Source organism: Pan troglodytes, chromosome 1 (genome assembly GCF_028858775.2).
Source record: "Pan troglodytes isolate AG18354 chromosome 1, NHGRI_mPanTro3-v2.0_pri, whole genome shotgun sequence".
NCBI classification, from domain to species: Eukaryota; Metazoa; Chordata; class Mammalia; order Primates; family Hominidae; genus Pan; species Pan troglodytes.
The window spans coordinates 76,470,751-76,493,841 of record NC_072398.2 but is presented as its reverse complement, the minus strand read 5'-3'; the positions used below and the strand labels follow the sequence as shown (position 1 = coordinate 76,493,841).

Below are 23,091 nucleotides of genomic sequence, written 5' to 3'. Positions count from 1 at the left end.
TTTCTATATAAGCAGTGTCATTTTACTAGTTCACTTGCAGATTATTTTGGATTTTCCGTGAATACAGGTACGTATACTGAGAACAAAGACAGTTTTGTTTTTTCCTTTGCAGTCCTTATAGCTTTTGTTTCCTTTGCTTTCTTTGCTGTGTTAGCTTGCATTTTCAGCAATGTTAAATAAAAGTGATTGACAGGCATCTTTGTCTTGTTCCAAAGGGAAAGCTTACAGTGTTTTATTGCTAAGATTGTATTTGTCATAGATGTTTTGTGGATTTTTTATTCTGTAGTTTGTCATTATGTGTTACCTATTGTCATAGGTATTCTATAAATTTTTTTATATTACATTTTATTTCCATTTTTAATGTTACAAACATGAATTATATTAGATTTTCTAATGTTAAACTTATATTGCATTTTTAATACCAGTTGCTCATGATATACGTGTGTGAATTTTGTATTGTATATATTTCTACATAATTTTGTTAGATAATTATTTAGAAATTTTGCATCTATATGAATAAGATTGGCGTGTAATATTTTCTCATGTTGGATTTTGGTATGTAAGGGTTATGAAAATTAGATGGGCAAGGGTATCCCTTTTTATTTTTATTTTTTTTTCCCCTTCCATGCTTTCATTAAGATTTTTTATTGGGGAGGAAGTAAATATTCCCTTTTACTGCCATTATGTTGGAAGTTGTGTACTGGTTCTGTTCTTTTACTAGTTACCCTAGAAGTCAGAAGTATTAATGTTTGCCAAAGTCTCAAGTTCATCAATACTTGTATCTTCTCCTTAACAATACATAGATCTTAAAACTCTTATTTGTCCCAAGCCTTATTTATGTTACTGTTCTTGTATATTTTAATTCTATTCTTTCTGCTTAATTTTAACTCAACAAGGTATTTCTTTTTACACTTAATGTTCATTTAAATTTACCCCACGTTTACTAATTTTTTTATTCTTCGGAGCTTTCATTTGTCATTAGTTAAAACTGAAATATTCTCCTCTTCTTTTTCTTTATCATTTTGAGATTCGTGAGGCTCTTTGGAGCTCTGGATTTGTAGGTTTCTTTTACTGATTATTGAGAAATTCTCAACCATTATTTTTTCCTCCCAGATATTCCCTGTGCCCCAGTCTCTTTTAGATTCTCATATTTAATTAAACATATTACTTCTCCGTATATCTTCCCTGTCTTGTAAACATTCCACCTTTTTGACTTTTTATGCTGTATTTTGGATGATACCTTCTGATGTGTTTCCAGGCCAGCAGTCTTACTGTTGCAAATTTATTCATTGGGTTTTCAATTTCAGTTATTTTTTCAATTTCCAGGAGTTCTTTTTGTATTTTTTAAAAATCCAGGTCTGTATTTTCCTTGTTATATGTTTCCTGCAGATATTTTCAAGCTTATTTTCTAGACATATTAAGCATAATTGTCTTTATAGTTTGTGTTTGATAAATCTAATATCTTAAATTTTTGTGAGTCTGTTCATTGTCTTTGTAAGCTCTTACTCAGGGTATGTTGTGTCTTTGTGTGCTACTTTTTCTCTTTGAAAAGTTATTTGTAGGGATCATTTGAGGCCTAGAATATAGGTTTTTATTTGAGAGGGAATTTGTGTGTGTGTTACATTCATGTAATACCTTACATTCATGACTTGTGGTTTGTTGGGCCACCAGGTGATGATAATTTGGACTGCAAGTTCATGCATGGCTTCATTCTTTCCCTGAGAATATAGTCCTTTGGAGTCTCAGTTTACTGTACACAGGGAGATGGTATCTTATTACACTAAACTTTGGGTGGGCCCTAGGACCTGATTTCTGATCCATTCCCTTATGATACCATCAGAACCAAAGTTCATATATTCTTGTGTTGGCAAATGTTTTCAGGGCAAAAATGACTTTTGTCTTCTACTTGACTGTCCGGGTTCCCACTTTTCTTTCAGTTTTAGCCTAGGGATTACTTTCTTGGCAGCTTTTCAATGCTTTTAGTGATTTTTTTAAAAAAAAACAAACTATCATTACTTAGTTGCTTTCATTGTAGAGGTTGATCTGAATAACATAACTGTTTCTAGAAATAGACATCATTATTAAAGAAAGTAAATTAAGATTAGTAATCTGGTAGAAATGACTGTTTAGAGGGATGTTTTGATATTTTCATATATTTGATGACTTTCTCAATAAATCTCTGAAATATAATGTAAAAAATTATAATTGGTTGAATTGTATTAATAAATTTCCCAAATGTGTAGAGCTTCTGTAGTGAATTTGCTATGTGTAAGCTTTTGTCTCTGTCAGACCTTAAATTGTTTATTTTTAGTGGATTGAATAGGACTAAAGTCTCATAGCCTTTTAAAAATGTGTGTCTATTTTGTCAGTGTGGGGGTGGGGTGGGGATATATCTTGAAGCTGCTTAGAGTAATGAAACCTTAGAAACTTTGGGCTAAAACTAATAAATCTAATTTACTCACTATGCCAGAAGTGTTCATTCATTATTGCTTAGTGATATATATTGCATGTTCAAGCTGTTTTTAGATTGGGATTTCATAGTTTTGATCATAGTAATAAACAGAGAAAAATATCATGGATCTCTTTTTGTGTTTATTTCTCTAACTGGCTTCCAAACACGGTCACGACTACTTGTTGCACATTGTTAATCTACCTTTGTGACACAGTTTAGAGGCTAGTCTTTTAGGAAAGTATTCAAATGATCTGTAGGTTTGGTGTTAGCTTACCCAGGAATATTTCTTTTCTTATCAGGTAAAAGAGTGAGGCTGGGCCCAAAGAAAGATCGTTATTGTATTGGTTGATAACCAGCTACTAGTTAACAACTTAAGAAGTATAGTTATTTGAAGACGACCAGTCAAGTATAGGAATCATATCATCTTCCACCTTGCCTCTTTTTGCTTACTAATTTAAAATGCATAAATATATAGTTAACCTGATACAAATTCATTGGTTCTATTACTAGAGGATAATAAGGAATGATTTGTCTTATTTCAGTGTTTAATTATAGCAAATCCACCAAATCCACTTTACATTTTACATCTGCTTTTTTTTTTTTTACTTACAGTAGACCCAAATGATTTGTACATTGTAGAACCCCTCAAGTTTTCTCCAGAAAAGAAGGTAATTGTTTATTTCTTTTTAAGTTTATTGCTATGTTTTGTGATAATAAATGAAGAAAAGAGGTTGAAAGGTTTAAGGTAATTACCTTTAAGTAGTCCTTAACTGAATGTTTATTTTCTATCATGATAATGTTGTAAATAAATATTAACGGGTCAGCAAGCTGTGACCCACAGGCCATATGGGCCATGAGCCAGATAGGTTTTCTCATTTTTAAAGAGTGATAAAACAGAACAGCATGCAAGAGAGAAAATGTGTGACCTGCAAAGCCTAAAATATTTACTGTCTGACCCTTCACAAAAAAAATTTGTTGATCCTTGGATGATTGTCATTATTTATTACCGAATGCATGCCAAGCACAGAGCATGCACCATTCCTCTAATCCTCACCACAACCTGAAGATGATGTTATCCTCATTTTTTTTTTTAATGAAAAAACAGCAACTCAGAATGTACTTAGGATTTTTTGGCTTCAAAGTCTTTGCTTTTTCATTTTGCCTTTCAAATTAAGTTATACTAATTTTAGTTGTAATTTCATCTAGGTGAAAGAACTTGGACTTTGTAGGCAAATAGCCTAAGATTCATTCTCAACCCGGCTGCTTACTACATTGTAACTTGGGCAAAGAACCAAACATCTGAACCTTGCTTTTCTCATTTAAGAATCAAGGATAAAATACCGACCTTTCAGGGTTAATAGCTGCCATAATACATGAAAGCAACCTGTATGCTATCTGGCAGTTAGTAGGTATTCAGATATTAGTATCACTCCCTAAACCTATATTCATAGGTAGCAGGTAAGCAATTTAAAGAGTTTTGATTCAGTAGTATTTACAAAATGGGAAGGTGATGTTAGTATCTATATAGAACATAACAATGTATGTGTTCTGTGCTGTTTATAATACTGTTTTACTTTTCACCAGGAGGTGGCACTTCTCTATTAGCTCAGCTCTCTAGGTGTTTGATAAGGTTACTATGGGAAGTATCATTACTAACTTTTCTTTTACTTGTGTTGTAGAAGAAGCGCTGCAAGTACAAAATTGAAAAAATTGAGACCATAAAGCCTGAAGAACCATTGCACCCCATAGCCAATGGAGACATAAAAGGAAGAAAGCCCTTTACGAACCAGAGAGATTTTTCTAATATGGGAGAAGTTTATCACTCTTCTTATAAAGGTCCTCCATCTGAAGGAAGCTCAGAAACTTCATCACAGTCAGAAGAGTCCTATTTTTGTGGCATTTCAGCTTGCACAAGTCTGTGCAATGGACAGTCTCAAAAGACAAAAACTGAGAAGAGGGCTTTAAAACGAAGGCGATCTAAAGTCCAAGACCAAGGAAAATTGATAAAAACTCTAATACAGACTAAGTCGGGATCATTGCCGAGCCTGCATGACATAATCAAAGGAAACAAAGAGATCACCGTGGGAACATTTGGTGTTACAGCAGTCTCGGGACATATCTAAAATTAATTGAACTTTTCATACAGAAGACTTTTTTGCTGTTGTTCTTTGAAGAACAGTCTGTGGTATTTGAAGGGTTTGGGGGAGGGAGAAAATATTAATGGGAAAGGCATTCAGAAATTATGGTTTCTGCCTTTTTAAAAAGTAGATGGGATTGTGTCAATCTTGGTTAATGAGCTACAGTTTTACAAAGCTGATCACTTCCTATAAGGACAATGGTAGACATTTTATAAAGATGTTTTTTCACAAGATTAATTACTGGGACAAAAGTAATTTGGAAGCCCAGTTCCTTAGGTGGGATAGGAATGAAAGCCTAAACCTCTTCCTTTAGCTTTGTTCCTATTTCTTGCACCTTCCCATATTTATGTGCCTTTTGTCTATTTATAATGCCACTGGAAGAGGAGGGATAACTTTTTCTGTTATTTGATTTCTTTTATAACTTTGTTAGGTTTTTGAAGCTGCAAACACTACAATGCTTTAAGGGGGTCTGTGCCTGAAGCTCAGCAGTGTGGGTCGGACAGTCTAAAGATCCTAAAAACTTGCCAACTGGATCTTTGTTTAGCAAACTCACTGGAAATGAACACTTAATGGAATTTTTAAGTCTGTTCTGTTAGGTAGATGGTGATGCTCTTGTTATTTTCACTTATTCAGACTGGATTACTTCTTACTTAGTTACTAACTCAATGAGGAAAAATCCCTACAGTATCTTTTTTTGCAAACAACTGATATATGCAGACAAATTTTTGACAAATTCACCTTTTAAACACACTTAACCATTTGTGAAGGTTTTCTTTAGCTTACATTTTAAACATACACAATAAACACTAATCCTCCAAACTTTCACTGTTTTGATTAGTATGAATATAAAATTTGAAGGTTTGGCCAATTAGTACAAGTCTCATGATATAATCACTGCCTGCATACATATGCACAGATCCAGTTAGTGAGTTTGTCAAGCTTAATCTAATTGGTTAAGTCTAAAGAGATTATTATTCCTTGATGTTTGCTTTGTATTGGCTACAAATGTGCAGAGGTAATACATATGTGATGTCGATGTCTCTGTCTTTTTTTTTTGTCTTTAAAAAATAATTGGCAGCAACTGTATTTGAATAAAATGATTTCTTAGTATGATTGTACAGTAATGAATGAAAGTGGAACATGTTTCTTTTTGAAAGGGAGAGAATTGACCATTTATTGTTGTGATGTTTAAGTTATAACTTATTGAGCACTTTTAGTAGTGATAACTGTTTTTAAACTTGCCTAATACCTTTCTTGGGTATTGTTTGTAATGTGACTTATTTAACGCCTTTTTTGTTTGTTTAAGTTGCTGCTTTAGGTTAACAGCGTGTTTTAGAAGATTTAAATTTCTTTCCTGTCTGCACAATTAGCTATTCAGAGCAAGAGGGCCTGATTTTATAGAAGCCCCTTGAAAAGAGGTCCAGATGAGAGCAGAGATACAGTGAGAAATTATGTGATCTGTGTGTTGTGGGAAGAGAATTTTCAATATGTAACTACGGAGCTGTAGTGCCATTAGAAACTGTGAATTTCCAAATAAATCTGAACACTTGTCTTTATTAATTACTGGCTCTTCTGTCTTTTAAAAGAGAACTCAGAAATTATTAATCTTTGAAGAGAGATTTAAGTTTTTGCCACTTTTAAAGCTAAATATAGCAGCATTCCATTCAATATTGATCACATTTCAGCCAACTACAAAATGATGGTACTTTTACGTAAACATTTTGCTCCCTAGGCTATCAGAATTTCAGTTTTTCATATCTAAATACAGCATAACATTTTGTAACATGAGGTTTATTTTTTCCTCTCTCACATAACTACATGAGAAAAAAAACTTAAGAAGTGAAAATAATAGATTTATGCCTATTAAGAAGCAAAAACTATATAGATATTTATCCAATGGGATTTTTAGTGTTCCCTGATGATCAACCTCATTTTATTTCTTCTAATGTTAAGTAAAGCATTAAAACACTATGAAATAAAAGGAAACTAGGGAATTGGTAAGAAAAAGGATGCAAAGTAAAACAATTCTTTTAATTGAATTTTTAAAAACATTAAAGTTGTGGCTCACGCCTATAATCCTAACACTTTGGGAGGCCAAGGCAGGGGATCATTTGAGGAGTTCGAGACCAGCCTGACCAACATGGTGAAAACCCGTCTCTAATAAAAATTAAAAAAAAGTAGCCGGGCATGGTAGCACATGCCTGTAGTCCCAGCTACTCAGGAGGCTGAGGCAGGAGAATTGCTTGAACCTGGGAGGCAGACAGGTTGCAGTGAGCTGAGATTGCACCACTGCACTCCAGCCTGGGTGACAGAGTGAGACTGTCTCAAAAAAAAAAGTTATGCATACATATAATTTGATAAATTAGTTTTATAAGGCTTATAAAGTAAGAACAGAAAACAGTTCTCTATTCTGTACCATTTCACTCACACACACACACACACACACACACACACACACACACTACCAGTACCACCCATCTTTCTCTACCAAAGATTTCTTGCTTCCCAGTGGCAAACATTTTTGATTCCGTCTGCAGTTATTGTGCTTCCCTTACCTTGCTGCTTATTTTTCCATTTTTAGATGTGTCCTCAGTTTGAATATACAAACTTGTACGCATGAACATGAGATAGATATAAACTTATATTGGTTAATGTAATTGGATAAGTCTATTCAAAATCACACAACAGGACAACTTAGAAGTACTGCTTTTCTTCAACTGATTGATTTAAAAAATTTCAAATCTGTAGATAAGTTGAACACCATGTGCCTTTGCCCAGATTCACCAGTTGCTAATCTTTTTAGTTTTCTTCATGTGTATGTGTTTTATATGTATATGTGTATTATATGTATACATGTATGTATAAAGATATGTATGTGTGTTATGTGTATATATATAAAAAAACATTTTTTGGTGAGCCATTTGTAAGCAAGTTGGGACATTATGACCCTTTCCCCCTAAATACTGTAGCATATTTTTTCCTAAAGTAAGGACATTCACTTATGTGACCATAATACCTGTATAATATGTAAGAAAATTAATAATTCCATAATATCTAATACACAGTATATAGTCAAATTTCTTCAGTTACCCTCATTTGTTTATTTTGGTCCAGGGTCCATTCAAGGTTCATTTGGTTGTATTGTCTATTTAGTGTCTAAAAAAAATAGACTACTTCCTGACTTTGAATATTGTCCTTGTGCAAGGTCCATACTTACTTTCTCTGAATCATCCCAGTTTTAGTGGATGAGCTGCCCAAGTGAGCAGGAAGAGCTTTTTTGAGTAATGTGTTGATGTTGTCACTGAAATTTTATCCCAACCCACGAGTATTTATAGTTAACACATTCTTTAAAATATCCTGTTGGAACAATAACCTCCGCATTACACTCCACTTAATCTATTACTTTAAAAATTAATATTTCAGGCTGGGTATGGTGGCTCACGCCTATAATCCCAGCATTTTGGGAGGCCGAGGCAGGTGGATCATTTGAGCTCAGGAGTTCGAGACCAGCCTTGCAAACATGGTGAAACCCCGTCTGTACTAAAAATAGAAAAATTAGCCAAGTGTGGTGGTGCACACCTGTAATTCCAGCTACTGGGGAGGCTGAGGTGGGAGAATCCCTTGAACCCAGGAGGCAGAGGTTGCAGTGAGCTGAGATCGCACCACTGCACTCCAGCCTGGGTGACAAGAACAAAACTCCATCTCAAAAAAATGATCTTTCAAATATTTGCTTACAACAGAGTTTATTACTGCTATTTTGAAGTCATATAGCCTGGGCTACCAAATCTGCTTCATATTTTTTGACAGATCACCAAATACTAAAACCCAAACAAATGCCTTATGTTATAACACTTGTAAGGACTTTTGAGCAAACGTAAGTATTGATGATTTTTTAAAAAGTGAATAAAGAGCAAGTTTTAATCCCAGGATAGTTTAAAATAGCCAGCTCCCCAGGGAAATGGTATATTACACAGTTTAAGAGCAGGTGCTGACTGGGCACAGTGGCTCATACTTGTAATCCCAGCACGTTGGGAGGCCAAGATGGGAGGATCACTTGAGGCCGGGAGTTCAAGACTAGCCTAGACAACATATCAAGACCCCATCTCCACAAAAAGTTTTTTAAAAATAAGCTGGGCATGGCCAGGCTTGGTGGCTCATGCCTGTAATCCCAGCATTTGGGAGGCCGAGGTGGGTGGATCACAAGGTCAGGAGTTCAAGACCAGCCTGGCCAACATGGTGAAACTCCATCTCTACTAAAAAAATACAAAAATTAGCCAGGTATGGTGGCATGCACCTGTAATCCCAGCTACTCAGGAGGCTGAGGCAGGAGAATTGCTTGAACCCAGGAGGTGGAGGTTGCAGTGAGCCGAGATCGTGCCACTGCACTCCAGCCTGGGCAACAGAGTGAGACTCTGTCTCTAAATAAATAAATAAAAGCTGGGCATGGTGGACGACAGAGCGAGACTCTGTAAATAGATAAATAAATAAATAAAAATAAGCTGAGCATGGTGGTCCATGCCTCTAGTCCTAGCTACTCAGGAGGCTGAAGCAGGAGGACCACTTGAGCCCAGGAGTTTCAGGTTGCAGTGAGCTATGATTGTACCACTGCACTCCAGCCTAGGCAACAGAGTGAGACCCTGTCTCAAAAGCAAGTGCTTTAAAGTCAGACTGCCTCTTTTCATATTTGCTATCCACCTCTTACTGGGTACGGCATTGGACAAATCACAGTCTCATTAAACATGAGATTTCTCACCTGTAAATGAAGATAAGAGCACCTATTTCAAAGGGTTGCTTTGAGGATCAAGAGTGCTAATAACTGTCATATACATGGCATAGTACACACTAAACATAAACCATCAGTTTTCAGATGCTCAGGGTTCTGATCCTTGGTTTCTGTACATCTATCAGCAGGGGTCAAGAAAGGAGCTCATTATGCTTGGTGTAAGACTTCCATCATCTCCAGCCTCTCTCCATCATCACCACCATTTGAAAGGTCACTAGGGAGTTTTGAGTCCAGTATACTCTGAGAAAGACCACCCCTCAGTTTTGTCATCATGAGGGTCAGTAGGGCAAACCAGAGCTCGGCAGAGCTCCGGCAAAGATGTTGCCACCCCTTTCTACTGCCCAGTATAAAGTCTTGCCAACTTTGTGCCTCAAAACCATTAAGGTGAATTTCATGTCTTAGATTCTTGTTAATTTTATAACCACAAGAAGCCTCATATGACTTGTAACATTCTTTTTTCTGGATCCATATTCCATCCCCAACTCCTAAAACACTTCTGTGCCCTCTGGAACTCTAATCCAGTCATTAGTAAAATTCCCTGGAATCTTTCATTTCTTTCAGCCTTCGCTTTGCCTCTGTTCTATTTGAAACTACTTCCCTGAATCCTTCTCAGGAGGTCACTTTTTTTTCCTATACCCCTCACACCAATGGGCCTGAAGATAGGCTAGTTGTTGTCCTTAATCTTCAATGCCACTATAAGACTACTCTCCACTTTTGCTTAAATTTCTCTTTGAATCTTGTATCAACAAACTATACCACCTGCTGTCTCTCCTTATTGCAAATGATCCCCTGTTTTCTCTCACCCTTATTCTTGGGGTCACTTATTCCATTGCTGCTTCTGTTATAATTCTTGATGATTTCAATATCTATCTTACATTAGTTTTTCTAGTTTCTCAGTTCCTTGCTTTCTCTAATGATCTTGTTCTCCAGACTGTATTGGCCACTTACTCCCGTGATGAAATCCTAGTTTTCATCATTACCAAAATCCATAATTCTTTCTTAATATGAATTTTAAGCATCTGGTTCTGACTACCACCTCCTGTTTTACTAGTTCATACCCCCTTCCCACCCTAACTCTTAACAATTCTTTCATCCCACCATATCCTACAATCCATTAGTCATACCACTGGGACAGCCAAGTATAAAGGGGTCCCTGGAGAAACTATGACCAGCCTGTGCACTGAGAGAATAGGTTGGAGCTACAAAAGTTTGTGCCCTTTGCAGTGGAGAGGAGCTTGGCCTCTCCTGTTCTGGAGTGGAACCTGGCATTGAATCTGTGAGGCAGGAAACTGGCTAGCAGGACTCTTGCTTTGCTGAGAGTTCCTCTTTCCCTTTATTTCCTCTTCACCCAATAAATTCCATTTTTCTCAACCTTCAAAGTGTCTGTGAGCCTAATCTCTCATGGTCGTGTGACAAGGACCTTGTTTTTAGCTGAACTAAGGAGAAAGTCCTACAACAGCGTTGGCACCCAACATGGGGCTTAAGAAAGGGTGACTGAGATGCAAACCAAGAAATCTCTCCCTTTCACTTCTAAGTGTTTTCATCTTTGGACTTCTGAGGGTAGGGGAAACCAGGCCCTCACCCCCATTACTCCCAGGGTCAGGGGTCTTTCCATGGCCTTTTCCTTCCTTTTTCTGGATGGACAGGTGAACAGTGGCTCCTCACTCCCCCTCCCTTCCCAGTTGGGGCTGGGGAATGCCACACATTAACAGTGTCTTCATCTTCCCCTGCGAAGGAGTTCAACTCTCGTCTGACAGCAATTAAGTTTCTCCCTCCGGAAGAGGAACCCAGTTGCATAAGAATAAGAGGTTCTCCCCTAGGCATTTTTAAAGTGTTTTTTTTTTTCCTTCCTTTTCTCCACCAGGTCAAGAGTTGACCTTTAAGAAAGGTTTTTTTCCTCTTAGAAGACGTTTTTCTAAGCTAAGAATGATAAGGATCACTCTTTATATTCTCTGTAAAGTTTTAATTGTGAAAAAGGATTTGTGAGACTGGTCTTAAGCTGTAGCCAACTGGTGTGCTTTGAGTGTCTGTATGGTTCGTAGAAAACTTTGCTTCAGGCCTCCATCTTGTTTTACAACTTGGGGGCATGGCCTGTAACCTAGCGGCAAGGCTTTGTTTAGCAATCCTGCCTTGGGGAATTAGTCCTTTCTGGTTTGATATCTGCATGTTTTTTTAGCCATGTCTCTTAAAGGACTCCACCTGGTGACTGTGTTTTCTTCTGCCTGTGTAGCTATATATGTGTTGTGTGTGATGTCTAGAAAAGGAGCTCTAATTAATTGGCCTGAAGGAAGACAAGCACTTGGATCAAATATTTTTTAAAGGGAAGGTAAAAGCTGTGATACCTTTCAGTTCACATGACTTTAATATTTGAGAAATAAAAACAACCTTAAATATTACTGGTAAAAAGCAGATGTCATCAAAATATAAATAGGTGGACTAAATTACGCAGGTCAGATGCAAGCTTTGCTAAGTGTTTTGAGGTTATAAACTGCTTTTTGGTGGTAAGGCCTGGGGACATATGGAACTAACCATGCTCTTAATCATGCTGGAAGGAGTCAAACCTTGGCTGCACCTGGCACAAAATTAAAACAACTTGCCAGGTTTTACATTAAAGTTAAAATTGCTAGAGGTTACCATTATAACATGTAATTGAAACTACTGAAAATAGATTCACATGCAAGGTATTTAAGAACAGTAAAATGTGTTTTTAATTAAAGATTACAAAAAGGCAAGAAAATGTAAATTCTTGCCTAGGGTTAAAGAATTATTCTAAATTAGGATAAAGCTGCGGGTTCAAAAAAGTGGTGGAAGGATTGTGGGAATTAATCTTGTGAAAGAGATTCTCTGTGTGAACATATTGACTAGGTTCAGGGGGGTATATTGTGTAGTTTTTGAATGAAAGCACAACAGAGTATTCTTGGGGCACTGATTTGCCCTTTGGCAAAATTTGTAAAGGGTTATAAAAGGCTTTTGCTTCTTTAAAATTTCTGAGTCATCATTTTGGCAAAATAAACAATTATGGGCATCTAGAATTCTATTTCATAACATCAGGTGTTTTAAACTGCTAACATATTTAACAGGCTTCTTAAAATCGAACTTTAGTTTCAAAATTTTCTTTCCTGACACCTGGCTTTTTGGATATATCAGAGGGCCTCTGGAGTGTTCAGAAAAGAGAGGTAAACAGGATTATTTTACATGTTTAGGTACATGGGATCGACAAAATGATGTTCAATCTTCTTTAGGTATATTTTGGTGAATAATACTAATATATGTTCCAAAACCATATGGGATTCCTAAAATTCTAATGTCTAAGTATATGCTATCAATCATAATTAAGGTTATGTTCGGTTATTGTAAACCATGGAGATAACCAAACTTCTTTGTCAATCATGTTTCTAACTGTAACTACCCTGGACATTTTGTTATTTGTAGACAATTGTTGTCTTGTTCTAATCTTTTTCAAAAGACAGTTTATAAAAAGCTATAGAACTATAGGTAGGTGACCTCAAACACAGGTTTTTGATAACTTTGGAGACTGTGACATTGGAATAAATGAAAAATGTACAGGACTCATGAAGAGCTGAAATGTTCATGAATATCAAGCAAATCAATAACGAAATGGACTGAACTCAGGAAACTGAAGCAAATCTTTTTTACTTTGGCTTGAAATGTTGCTGAACTTTGTTTTGTTTTTCAGAGTTGAGGAAACTTACTTTGAACTATTTATGGCCATTAATAATTGAGTAAGGTATACTCCTGTGAACAAAATTTGGAGCATGTTTGTTTCTCTCTTCCTGGTTCTTCTAGAATTTGGAAACCATCTGTGAGTATTCTTAATTCATAGCAATATAGTTGTTCGGATCAGTGCAATAAGAATCCATTTTTCTTTTGCAACGGGATGCAATTGGAGAAACTGGTTGTTTTACCAAGGCTTTGACTGGAAGTGTATGCTTCACTTTAAGGAATCAAGCCTGACTTGCAGAGCTGATAACAGCCCCGTGGGGAAAAAACTGGCCTCATACCCTTATCTACATAGTCTCTCTACAGGGCTCCTGACCTGTGGTCAATAAAGAATGTCACTTTCTAACAGGCCTAGGAGCTCCAAGTTAATCTTGGGACCTTAAGAGGAGAGGATCACCCAACTAACAGGTGTTTGAGGATACAAACCCCTGGCTGGGCTTGAATTTAAAAGGTCTTATCTGAGATTCCTTACAGAATAGAGTTCCATCAAAGCCAATCCAAAAGGCCTGTGTAGAAATAATTATTCTTGTTGTACTTTATGCAAGTAATCAGGCCAAGTATAAGATTAAAATCTATTGCAAACAACTCAGTCCTATCATGATTTTTTTTAACAAAAATGAGGACCGGAGAGAGATAAATTATGTTTCAAAACTCATACATTTGTCATTAAATTATAAGCTCATTAGTTGTTTTTAGGTTTTCGCCTACATTTTAGACACCCTGCTTGTTGCTGTGAACCAACCAGCAATCTCCTGCTGCAGCTCAGAAAGAACAAAAGGGATGGGTAATGTAGAAGTCTGGATCAATATTCTAGTTCTGAGCAATTATCCTGCAAATCCTGACAGGTGTTGGGAATAAATAGGACATCCATCACTCAGAGGATTCCTTTTGGGAAAGTAAGACTAAGGGAGCTAACCAAAGCCAAGCACCATGCACCCAAATCTTAGCAAGCATAACTAGCTACCAGTCATCTGAATGTATCACAAGACATCCTTTTCTCTCCCTTGTTGGAGGAGGGCTCAGTTCCACAGTTTCACCTTAGCATTTGGCTTATTGATAAGGAGTCCATGCACCACCCCACAACCCCACCAAGACACAGTTTTGTCCCAAAGAATTTTGTCAATTCTAAGCTTTGGATCCCTAGGAAAGAAAACTGGATCTAAGGGATCCAGAGGCAGATGATAATGGAAGTTAAAAGGCAGAGCACAGGTGAGCATGGTTGATTCCTGCTGATTAAGACAAGCCTCCTGTTTCATGGATACAGGTCATGCTAGTATCACTGGCAAAAATGAGGTCTAGGGAATGCCAAGGCTACTGACAGCAGGGGGAAAGAGACATAGGTGAGAGCAGATAATTTCTATTCTCTAGGCCCTCCCTGCTTCATGGGTACAAGCTGTTTGGCACTCATCATGGCACCTGCCAAGGTCGCTGGGACTTGGGGCTGCAAGGACAGAGAAAGAAAGAGGATGTTCTTCCTACTGTCCCTCACGTACCTTGGGTATCTGCTTGGAAGAGAAAGGAACCAGGGATTATCGGGGGAACAAGCCCCCAATATTTCAACATAGGTTATTTTCTATTTTCCATAAGAGTTGGCTGGTCTGAGAAATAAAGAGAAAGAGAGAAATTTTACAGCTGGGCCTCCGGGGGTGCCATCACATATTGGTAGGACTGTGGTGGCAACCTCAAGCCGCAAAACCAGCAAGTTTTTATTAGGGATTTCAAAAGGGGAGGGGTGTACGAATAGGGAGTGGGTCACAGAGATCACATGCTTCAAAGGGCAATAAAAGATCACAAGGCAAAAGAGCAGAGCAAGATCACAAAGCAAGGGCGAAATTAGAATTTCTGATGAGGGTCCATGTCCCGCTGGGCACGTATTGTCTTGATAAACATCTTAACAGGAAACAGGGTTTGAGAGCAGACAACCTGTCTGACTAGAATTCACCAGGCTGAAATTTCCCAATCCTAGTAAGCCTGAGGGCACTGCAGGAGACCAGGGCATATTTCATCCCTTATCTCAACCACATAAGACAGACATTCCCAGAGAGGTCGTTTACAGACCTACCCCTGGGAATGCATTCCTTCCCCAGGGTTATCAATTATTAATATTCCTTGCTGGGAAAAGAATTTAGCGATATTTCTCCTACTCACACGTCCGTCTATTGGCTCTGTGTGAGAAGAAAAATATGGCTCTATTCTGCCCGACCCTGCAGGCAGTCAGATCTTATTGTTATTTTTCCTTGTTCCCTGAAAAATCGCTGTTATTCTGTTCTTTTTCAGGGTGCACTGATTTCATATTGTTCAAACACACATGTTTTACAAACAATTTGTACAGTTAACTCAATCGTCACAGGGTCCTGAGGTGACATACATCCTCAGCTTACGAAGATGATGGGATTAAGAGATTAAAGTAAAGACGGCATAAAAAATTATAAGAGTATTGTTTGGGGAAGTGATAAATGTCCATGAAATCTTCACAATTTATGTTCAGAGACTGCAGTAAACACAGGCATAAGAAATTATAAAAGTATTAATTTTGGGAACTGATAAATGTCCATGAAATCTTCACAATTTATGTTCTTCTGCCACAGCTTCAACCGGTCCCTCTGTTCAGGGTCCCTGACTTCCCGCAACAAGGGATGCCTGCTCCTCTCTTTCTAGATGGGTAGCCATTCATCTTCAGTCTGTACCCCTTTCAAATGCATCCTGAATCTCCTTTGAAAAAAAACACCTTCTTCTTCTTTTTTCCTCCTCTGTCCTCTCTTCACTGATAGGTAATTGTGTCTCCATACTATGGGACACTCCCCTTGGATGCATCCTCTGAACTGGGAAAAGTTAATTTCCCAAACCTTAAACTGGTTGGCTTAGGATTGGACTCAGGGGAAGGGAACCCAGGAGCCCAACATGTTGGCAAAATGGTAAAAGGCCTTGGGATTTTTGAGCTGTCCTTACCCCCTGCTTTTCTCATTTTAATACATGTTTTCTAATGACCTGGTTTGTCTCTTCTTGCCTTCAGGTCATCAAACTCCAAACAGTCATGCAACTGGAGTCTTGGATGATGGCCCCTTCTGCTGAGAACCCTTAGGTCTCTGAGGGAGTGCTGACTGCCATTTTCCTCAAAACAGTGCCCCCTGTCAGCAGGAAGCAGTTAGGATTGGTCTTTGTCCTTATCCTTATTCTAAAGACACTTGGATATACTTCTTTAGAGGGAGGAATGAAACAGCCAAGTATAAAGGGGTCCCCAGAGAAACTCCAACCAGCCTGTGCACTGGGAGAATGAGGTGGAGCCACAGAAGTTCACGCCCTTTGCAGTAGGGAGGAGCCTGGCTTCTCCTGTTCTGAGGTGGAACATGGGGATGAATCTGTGAGGTGGGAAACTGAGTAGCAGGACTCTTGCTTTGCTGAGAGTCCCTGTTTCCCTTTTTTTTCCTTTTCACCCAATAAATTCCATTTTTCTCACCCTTCAATGTGTCTGCGAGCCTAATCTCTCATGGTCATGTGACAAGGACCCCATTTTTAGCTGAACTAAGGGAACTCCTACAACACCACTTTTGCACCCTCCCTCATTCCCTTGAAGTCCTTACTCTTCTTACCCAGCTTGAATTCCATGGTCAGTCCTTAAAACTGCTCTTTTTCATATATTTTCAACTACCTTGCCATCTCTTGTCTTGATATATTGCTGAGAAAAGCAAAACCTTGGTTAAATCCTGCTTTCTGCTACTGCACCCTCTGTTCACAAAGCTAAAGTTGACCAGGGAGAATCGCCATGACTCTTCTCACATCAATTCATGACAATTATCTCAAGTAGGCCCTTACTGCAGCTGGCAATTTTACTACATTTTTCTAGTGCATTTATTGATTCTCCTGAACTATTTCAAACTTTCTCCTCAAAACACACACATCTCCCTGTTCCTACTGTCAGCTGATGACCTTCCTATTTCACTGAGAAAATGCAGAAGTAATTAAAGATCTTCTCACAAGCTCCCACCTACCAACTTCTGTTCATATTATCTGTCTTTGCTCCTGTAGCTGTCTCCTGGACACCAATGCTCTACTGGTGAACTAGATTGTGTCAACAAAAAAGAGTCCAACTATGTAAAATATTTGAAGAGATTTATTCTGAGCCAAATATGACTTACCTTGGCTGGTGACACAGCCCTCAGGAGGTCCTGAGAACATGTGCCCAAGGTGATTAGGGCACAGTCCGATTTTATATAATTTGGGGAGACATCAATCAAATACATCCAAGATGTACATTAGTTTGGTTCAGAAAGGAGGGACTACTCAAAGCAGGAGCTTCCAGGCCACAGGTAAATTTTAAAATTTTCTGGTTGACAATTGGTTGAGTTTGTCTAAGGACCTGAGATCAATAGAAAGGAAATGTTTGGGCTAAGATAAAGAATTGTGGAGACCAAAGTTTTATTGTGCAGAGGAAGATTTTAGTTAGCAGGCTTCAGAGAGAATAGGTTGTAAAATGTTTTCTTATTGAACCTAAAAGGTGCCTGACTTTTAGTTAATTATCTCCTGGATATGGAAAAAAAGACTTTTTTTAAAAAAAAGCAAAAAGAGATTCTCTACAGAATGTAGATTTTTCCCACAAGAGACAACTTTGCAGGGCAATTTCAAGACATGACAAGAAAATATAATTGGGGTTAAAACATTTTGATTTCTTTCCTTATTTATTATGTGATGTAATGCCAGAGCCAGGTTGGAAAGCAGGCCACCTAATACTGGGTTAAATAAAACCCCTCTGATGAGACTTTATGGCTTGCAGGGTGTGACTCCCCAGGTCCCTTAGGTAGGAATTTGGCAAGATAGGAAAAACATGTCAGAGTTTAGTCCTCAATTTCATTCTTCATTTAACCTGTCTGAGGACATTGCCTCATTTTGTTCTCTCCTGCACCATCTTTTTTCCCTTCAAATAGGTCTCTCCAATCAGCATACTAATATGCTGTTACTTCCGCCCATTATGAACCCTTTGATCCCACTTTTTCCGCCAGCTACTGCCTATTTCTCTGCTCCATTTTATAGCAAAACTCCTCAAAAGAGATGGCTGCCCTCACCATTGATTTCTTAACATTTTTTCTTGAACTCACCCGTCAGGCCATCAATCTCACCACTACTGAAACTGCCCTTGTCGAGAGCATCAATGATCTCATGTTACTAAAACCAGTGAAGAGTTCTCAGTTCTCATCTTAACTTGACCCATCAGCAGCATTTAACTTAGCTGAACATTCCCTTGCTACAACACTTTCTTTACCTGGCTTCCAGGGCACTGCAGTTTCCCTTATACAACAATGGTGACTCCTTTTTGGTCCCTTGTTCTCATCTCTTGTCATATTGGACTGCCTCAAGGTTCAATTCTAGAACCTCTACTCTCTATTCACCCACTTCCTATGCTCATCGTTCCTATTTTTATGTCTCAGGTTTCAGGATTTCCTTTTCTGTTCCATTGATCTTTCTATCTTTTTCTTAACCAATGCTGTTTTATTTATTGCATTTAATTACCTGTTTATATGAATATACATATGTATACACCTATAGTTATTACATATATTAAATACATAGTAATACATATGTATCTGCCATTCTTAGTTATATATAATTATACATATATTTAATGATATACAATTCTATAATATATAATTATTATTATTCTATAATATATAATTATTATTTTATAATATATAATTATTTATAATTTTAATATCAATGTAAACTATATTAATATAATATACTTAATTATACATTTAATTTAATTATATACTGCTATATATAATTAAATCTATATATCTATATAACTTATAATTTATTTTAATTTAATTATATATACTATATATTCAGTTATATATACATATATGTAATTATATATAGTATTATAGTATATATGTATATATAATGTAAGTAAATATATAGTATATATTTATATATAGTATATATTTATACATATGTCTTTATATATACTAATATATATACACATATGTAATATGTACATATGGTATATATTTTATAGTGTATATATACATATATGTAATACTTATATATAGTAATATGTAAATATATAGTACATATTTAATTATGTGGTAATATATACACATATATGTAATATGTGTATTATAGTACATATTTTATAGTATATATACATATATGTAATATGCATATGTAGTATACATTGTAATATGTAAATATACATAGTATATAATTACCATATATTAGGTTGGGGCAAACTTAATTGTGGATTTTGCAATTAAAAGTAATACTCTATAAAATTAATTACTATATATTCAATAATATATAATAATCTATATATAATATACATATATGTATACATTGAAAGTAATGGCAAAAAATGCAGTTACTTTTAATAATTCTGCCCTTGCTTCTAGAGAAAAAATTAGGTGGACCTCATTATTGCTCTGGGCACTCACTGTAAATTACAAAGCAGTCTCAAATTACCTTTTAGAATATACAGGCAAGGCATGGTGGCTCATGCCTGTAACCCTAGCACTTTGAGAGGCCGAGGTGGGTGAATCACCTGAGGTCAGGAGTTTGAGACCAGCCTGGCCAATATGGTGAAACCCCTACTAAAAATATGAAAAAATTAGCCGGGCACCTATAATCCCAGCTACTCAGGAGGCTGAGGCAAGAGAATTGCTTGAACCCAGGGGGCAGAAGTTGTGGTGAGCCGAGATTGCACCACTTCACTCCAGCCTGGGTGACAGAGTGAAAATCTGTCTCAAGGAAAAAAAAAAAAAAAGAATATGCAGTCCGAGATAAAACCTAAACTTTCCGTTTCATGATTTAGAGCTACTCTGCTGTTCCCAGGTTAAGACCTGAGGCAGATTCGACACCTGGGTGAGTATGGCTGACATCTTCTTGCTTCTTTATCCACTCTTTCTCCTCTCACTTGCTAACTGAAGTTTCAGATACCTCCAGGACTGGAGTAGAAGAAAAGAGAAGTAAAGAGAGCAAGAGAATTCCAATTTGACTTGTGCTGTCATAAGATGGCTTCAGGCTCTCTGGAGGCTCATGTCTTTCTGTCTAGCAGACATTTAAAAATGAATTTTTCCTTCATGGATACTCTTGAGGGTTTCCTCATGAAATCTCTTACTCAGGTTTTCTCACCTATGTTCCCTTGATATGGATGAAATACTAGTCTCTGGCTTATCAGATATTCTTACCCAGCTCCAAGGATCCAGCAATACCTCTAGTTTCTTTCTGCTGAGTCCTTATTGCTCTTTCATGCACCCAATCCAATCTCTGCCAAATGGCTCTCATGTGCCATTTATATTTTGTCTCCATAAAACATGCATTCTTGGCCCACTAACTCTAGGAATGCTGTCCAATTCCAGCATGATAGCAAACTCTTTGTCTACACCATCAGAGTAGTAAGCAAGCCTCTCTCTCAACTTTTACATTTTCTAGGTGGGATTCAGATACCAGTCCCCTGTGTTGCTTTTTCTCCCAACGTCAGGGGGCACATATTCCTGGGGGAAGTGATCTTATTCCTACATCGGGGTAAATCTTGGTTGATTTATGTCAATCACTGCAAATCTATTCTCCTTACAAGTGATTGTCTTAGGCATGGATATGTGGTACAATTCTAGCCAATGATAAGTAGAGAATTCTGCGGAGAAGCATGTTTTTGAGAAAGGTTTCTTCACTCTTATAAAGCAAGCTGTAGTAAAAGATGGACTTTTTTCCCCTTCTGGACAATTTCTTATCTGGATGATATGTGTAAATCTCTCACATATGACAGAAGCCTGTCTGAGGAAAGTTGACATGGTGAAGACTGCAGAGTGGGAAAAGAAGTGCCTTATGACATTACTGAGTCACTGAATCAAGCCATCCTGAAGCCACTCCACCTTAAGACTCCTTGTTAAATGGAAGAATAGATCTTTATTATGTTTAAGCCATCCTCAGTTGGGTTTTGTGTTTCTTGCAGCCAAAAGCCTCCCATCTGACAGAAGTAGTACTGTGTGCTGAGACAATGCTAAAGCACTGTATGTGTGTTCTCCTATTTAACAACACACACACACACACACACACGTATATATACACACATATATGCTGTTATTGTCTCAGTTTAAAGATGGGTAAACTGAAACATAATGAGGTTACAAAGTTAAGAAGTGAAAGAGGTGGGATTCAAACCCCATTTGTCTGACTTCAATGCCCAAGCCCTGAACCACCGTGCTGTAATACCTCCTGGTGGAGACATGACGGGACACTACCTGAGAATATCTGGGACAGCCCTCTGAGGAATTTCCTCTTTGAAAGAACTTTTATATTCCTATCTGATAACTGAGGAATTCAGAAGGTGGGACACTTTGCAGAAGCACCAATTTCTGGCATTAAGCCAGTGGAACTTGTCCCTTAAAGTCCTTATTTTGTAGTTACAGCCTGGTGAGACCTAGAACTCAGAAATGCATTAACTTTGTACTTTTGATACCTATTTGGGACAGAATGCTGCACTTAGTATCTGTCCTCTGAGTTTACTTTTAAAAAAAATTAGCCAAAAACCTCCCAAAGCATACTTTTTAATAGAACTTTGGAAAAAAGTCATAATGCTCTTTGAACAGATTATGGGTACCAAATTTCTTAATGGAAAAAAATTCTTTAAAAAAAGATTTAGTCCAGGAAATTGGGAGTCTAAAGAGTGTTCTTTAAGATAAACAGGAAGTTTTAAGAGAAAATGTCCAATTTAGGGGACAGGTGCTGAGAATACATATAGCATGTAGTCATCAGATAGGAATATAAAAGTTCTTTCAAAGAGGTGTTTTGTTCCATGAGGCAAAATAAATACTTTATGAACACTATTGATTAGGCAGGGTCTGCCACAGCTCTCAGCCATAAGGGGTCAGGAAGTCTCTATACTGTCAAGTTCTAAAGTCCAGGCATCAATCAGGAGAAATGAACAGGATTTATATTCACAGTAAAGAAAAGTCTTCCCACCCCAGGAGTAGGCAATCAGAATTCTTATTTATTGGGGTTTATGGAACTTTAAAACAGAAAGTATAAAAATGACTCAAAATCCCCACATGAAACAGAATATTGATTTGAGGGAGCATGAAATGCTAATATACATCAGATCAAAGAGGCTTGATTTAAAAATAACAACTATGAACACAGCAGAGAACGGAAGCTGTGGCTCTCTTTACCCTTAGAGTCTCTGGTCTCCCCCTAAAGCCCCAGAACACCACTCACAGGTGCTTTGTTAGCTCAGGTCCGCATGTCTTTGTGTCCCAGAGCAACTGAGCTTATCAAGTTGCTCAGCAATAACTAAAATATTTGCCACAGGGCCACATTGCCTATCCGAGGCTAGCTGAAGCACATTGTTGTCTGCCTAGTTACAATTGTGTCAAATAAATAGAACTGGGCATTTTAGAGTGCTAATTTTCTTTTCTGTGGTCTAGATCAATTTAGAGCCATCTCTGTTGGCTATTTGTGAACATTTAGTAAACCTCTTTGAGTTTGGTGCTAATTAGATTTAGTCAGTCTTATGGTGACTCTGCAAACTGATCCATGGACTGTCATTTCTGACAGAGATTATCAGTTAAGTCATTTTTGAAAAGTGGTCATGAATTTGTATGGAAGTGGTTATGAATTCCATTCTGTAATTTTTAATGAAGAGTAGTAACGTAAGTAAAAGATAATTCTTTAAATAAAATGTGAGGAAATGATTTATTGTCCCCAGAATTTCCACTGAAGAACATGAATTGTTTATACATTTCATGCCTCATGTAGTAGGAGTTACAGATGTACAAACTTCCACTGGTATTTAGGTGAGCTAATTTCTCCCCATGTTTGTAATCATGTGGCTTTCACTGTATGTTTTATAGGTCCTGGGAATCTCTGTGGGGCCTAGTAACTGCCAAATCATTTGCAACTGATTTAGCGCCCTGAGTTCAAAAAAGGACCTGCGAAAATCTTTTATTGCTTGACCCATTTCAAAACTTTTCCTCAGCAGCTCAACTCAG

At 37.3% G+C, this 23,091-nt stretch overlaps 1 protein-coding gene and 1 non-coding gene across 13 annotated transcripts in view; one reads left to right on the top strand and one right to left on the bottom strand.

The window, feature by feature from the left end:
* The window catches only part of SUCO (SUN domain containing ossification factor), a 78,473-nt gene extending 72,323 nt beyond the window's left edge, over positions 1-6,150 (top strand). For all 12 annotated transcript variants that reach the window (XR_010157304.1, XR_010157302.1, XR_010157300.1 and 9 more), the window contains 2 exons: positions 3,065-3,120; positions 4,132-6,150. Coding sequence is in view for 9 of the 12 variants with exons in the window: in XM_063811470.1 (XP_063667540.1) it covers positions 3,065-3,120; positions 4,132-4,575 (500 nt within the window). In the remaining 3 variants the exon portion in view is untranslated. The remainder of the gene's footprint in view (positions 1-3,064; positions 3,121-4,131) is intronic.
* A 1,599-nt stretch (positions 6,151-7,749) lies between these two features.
* LOC112207085 (U6 spliceosomal RNA) lies at positions 7,750-7,856 on the bottom strand. The gene has a single exon (XR_002941559.1). It is a non-coding gene; the product is annotated as a U6 spliceosomal RNA (small nuclear RNA).
* Between the last annotated feature and the right edge of the window lie 15,235 nt (positions 7,857-23,091).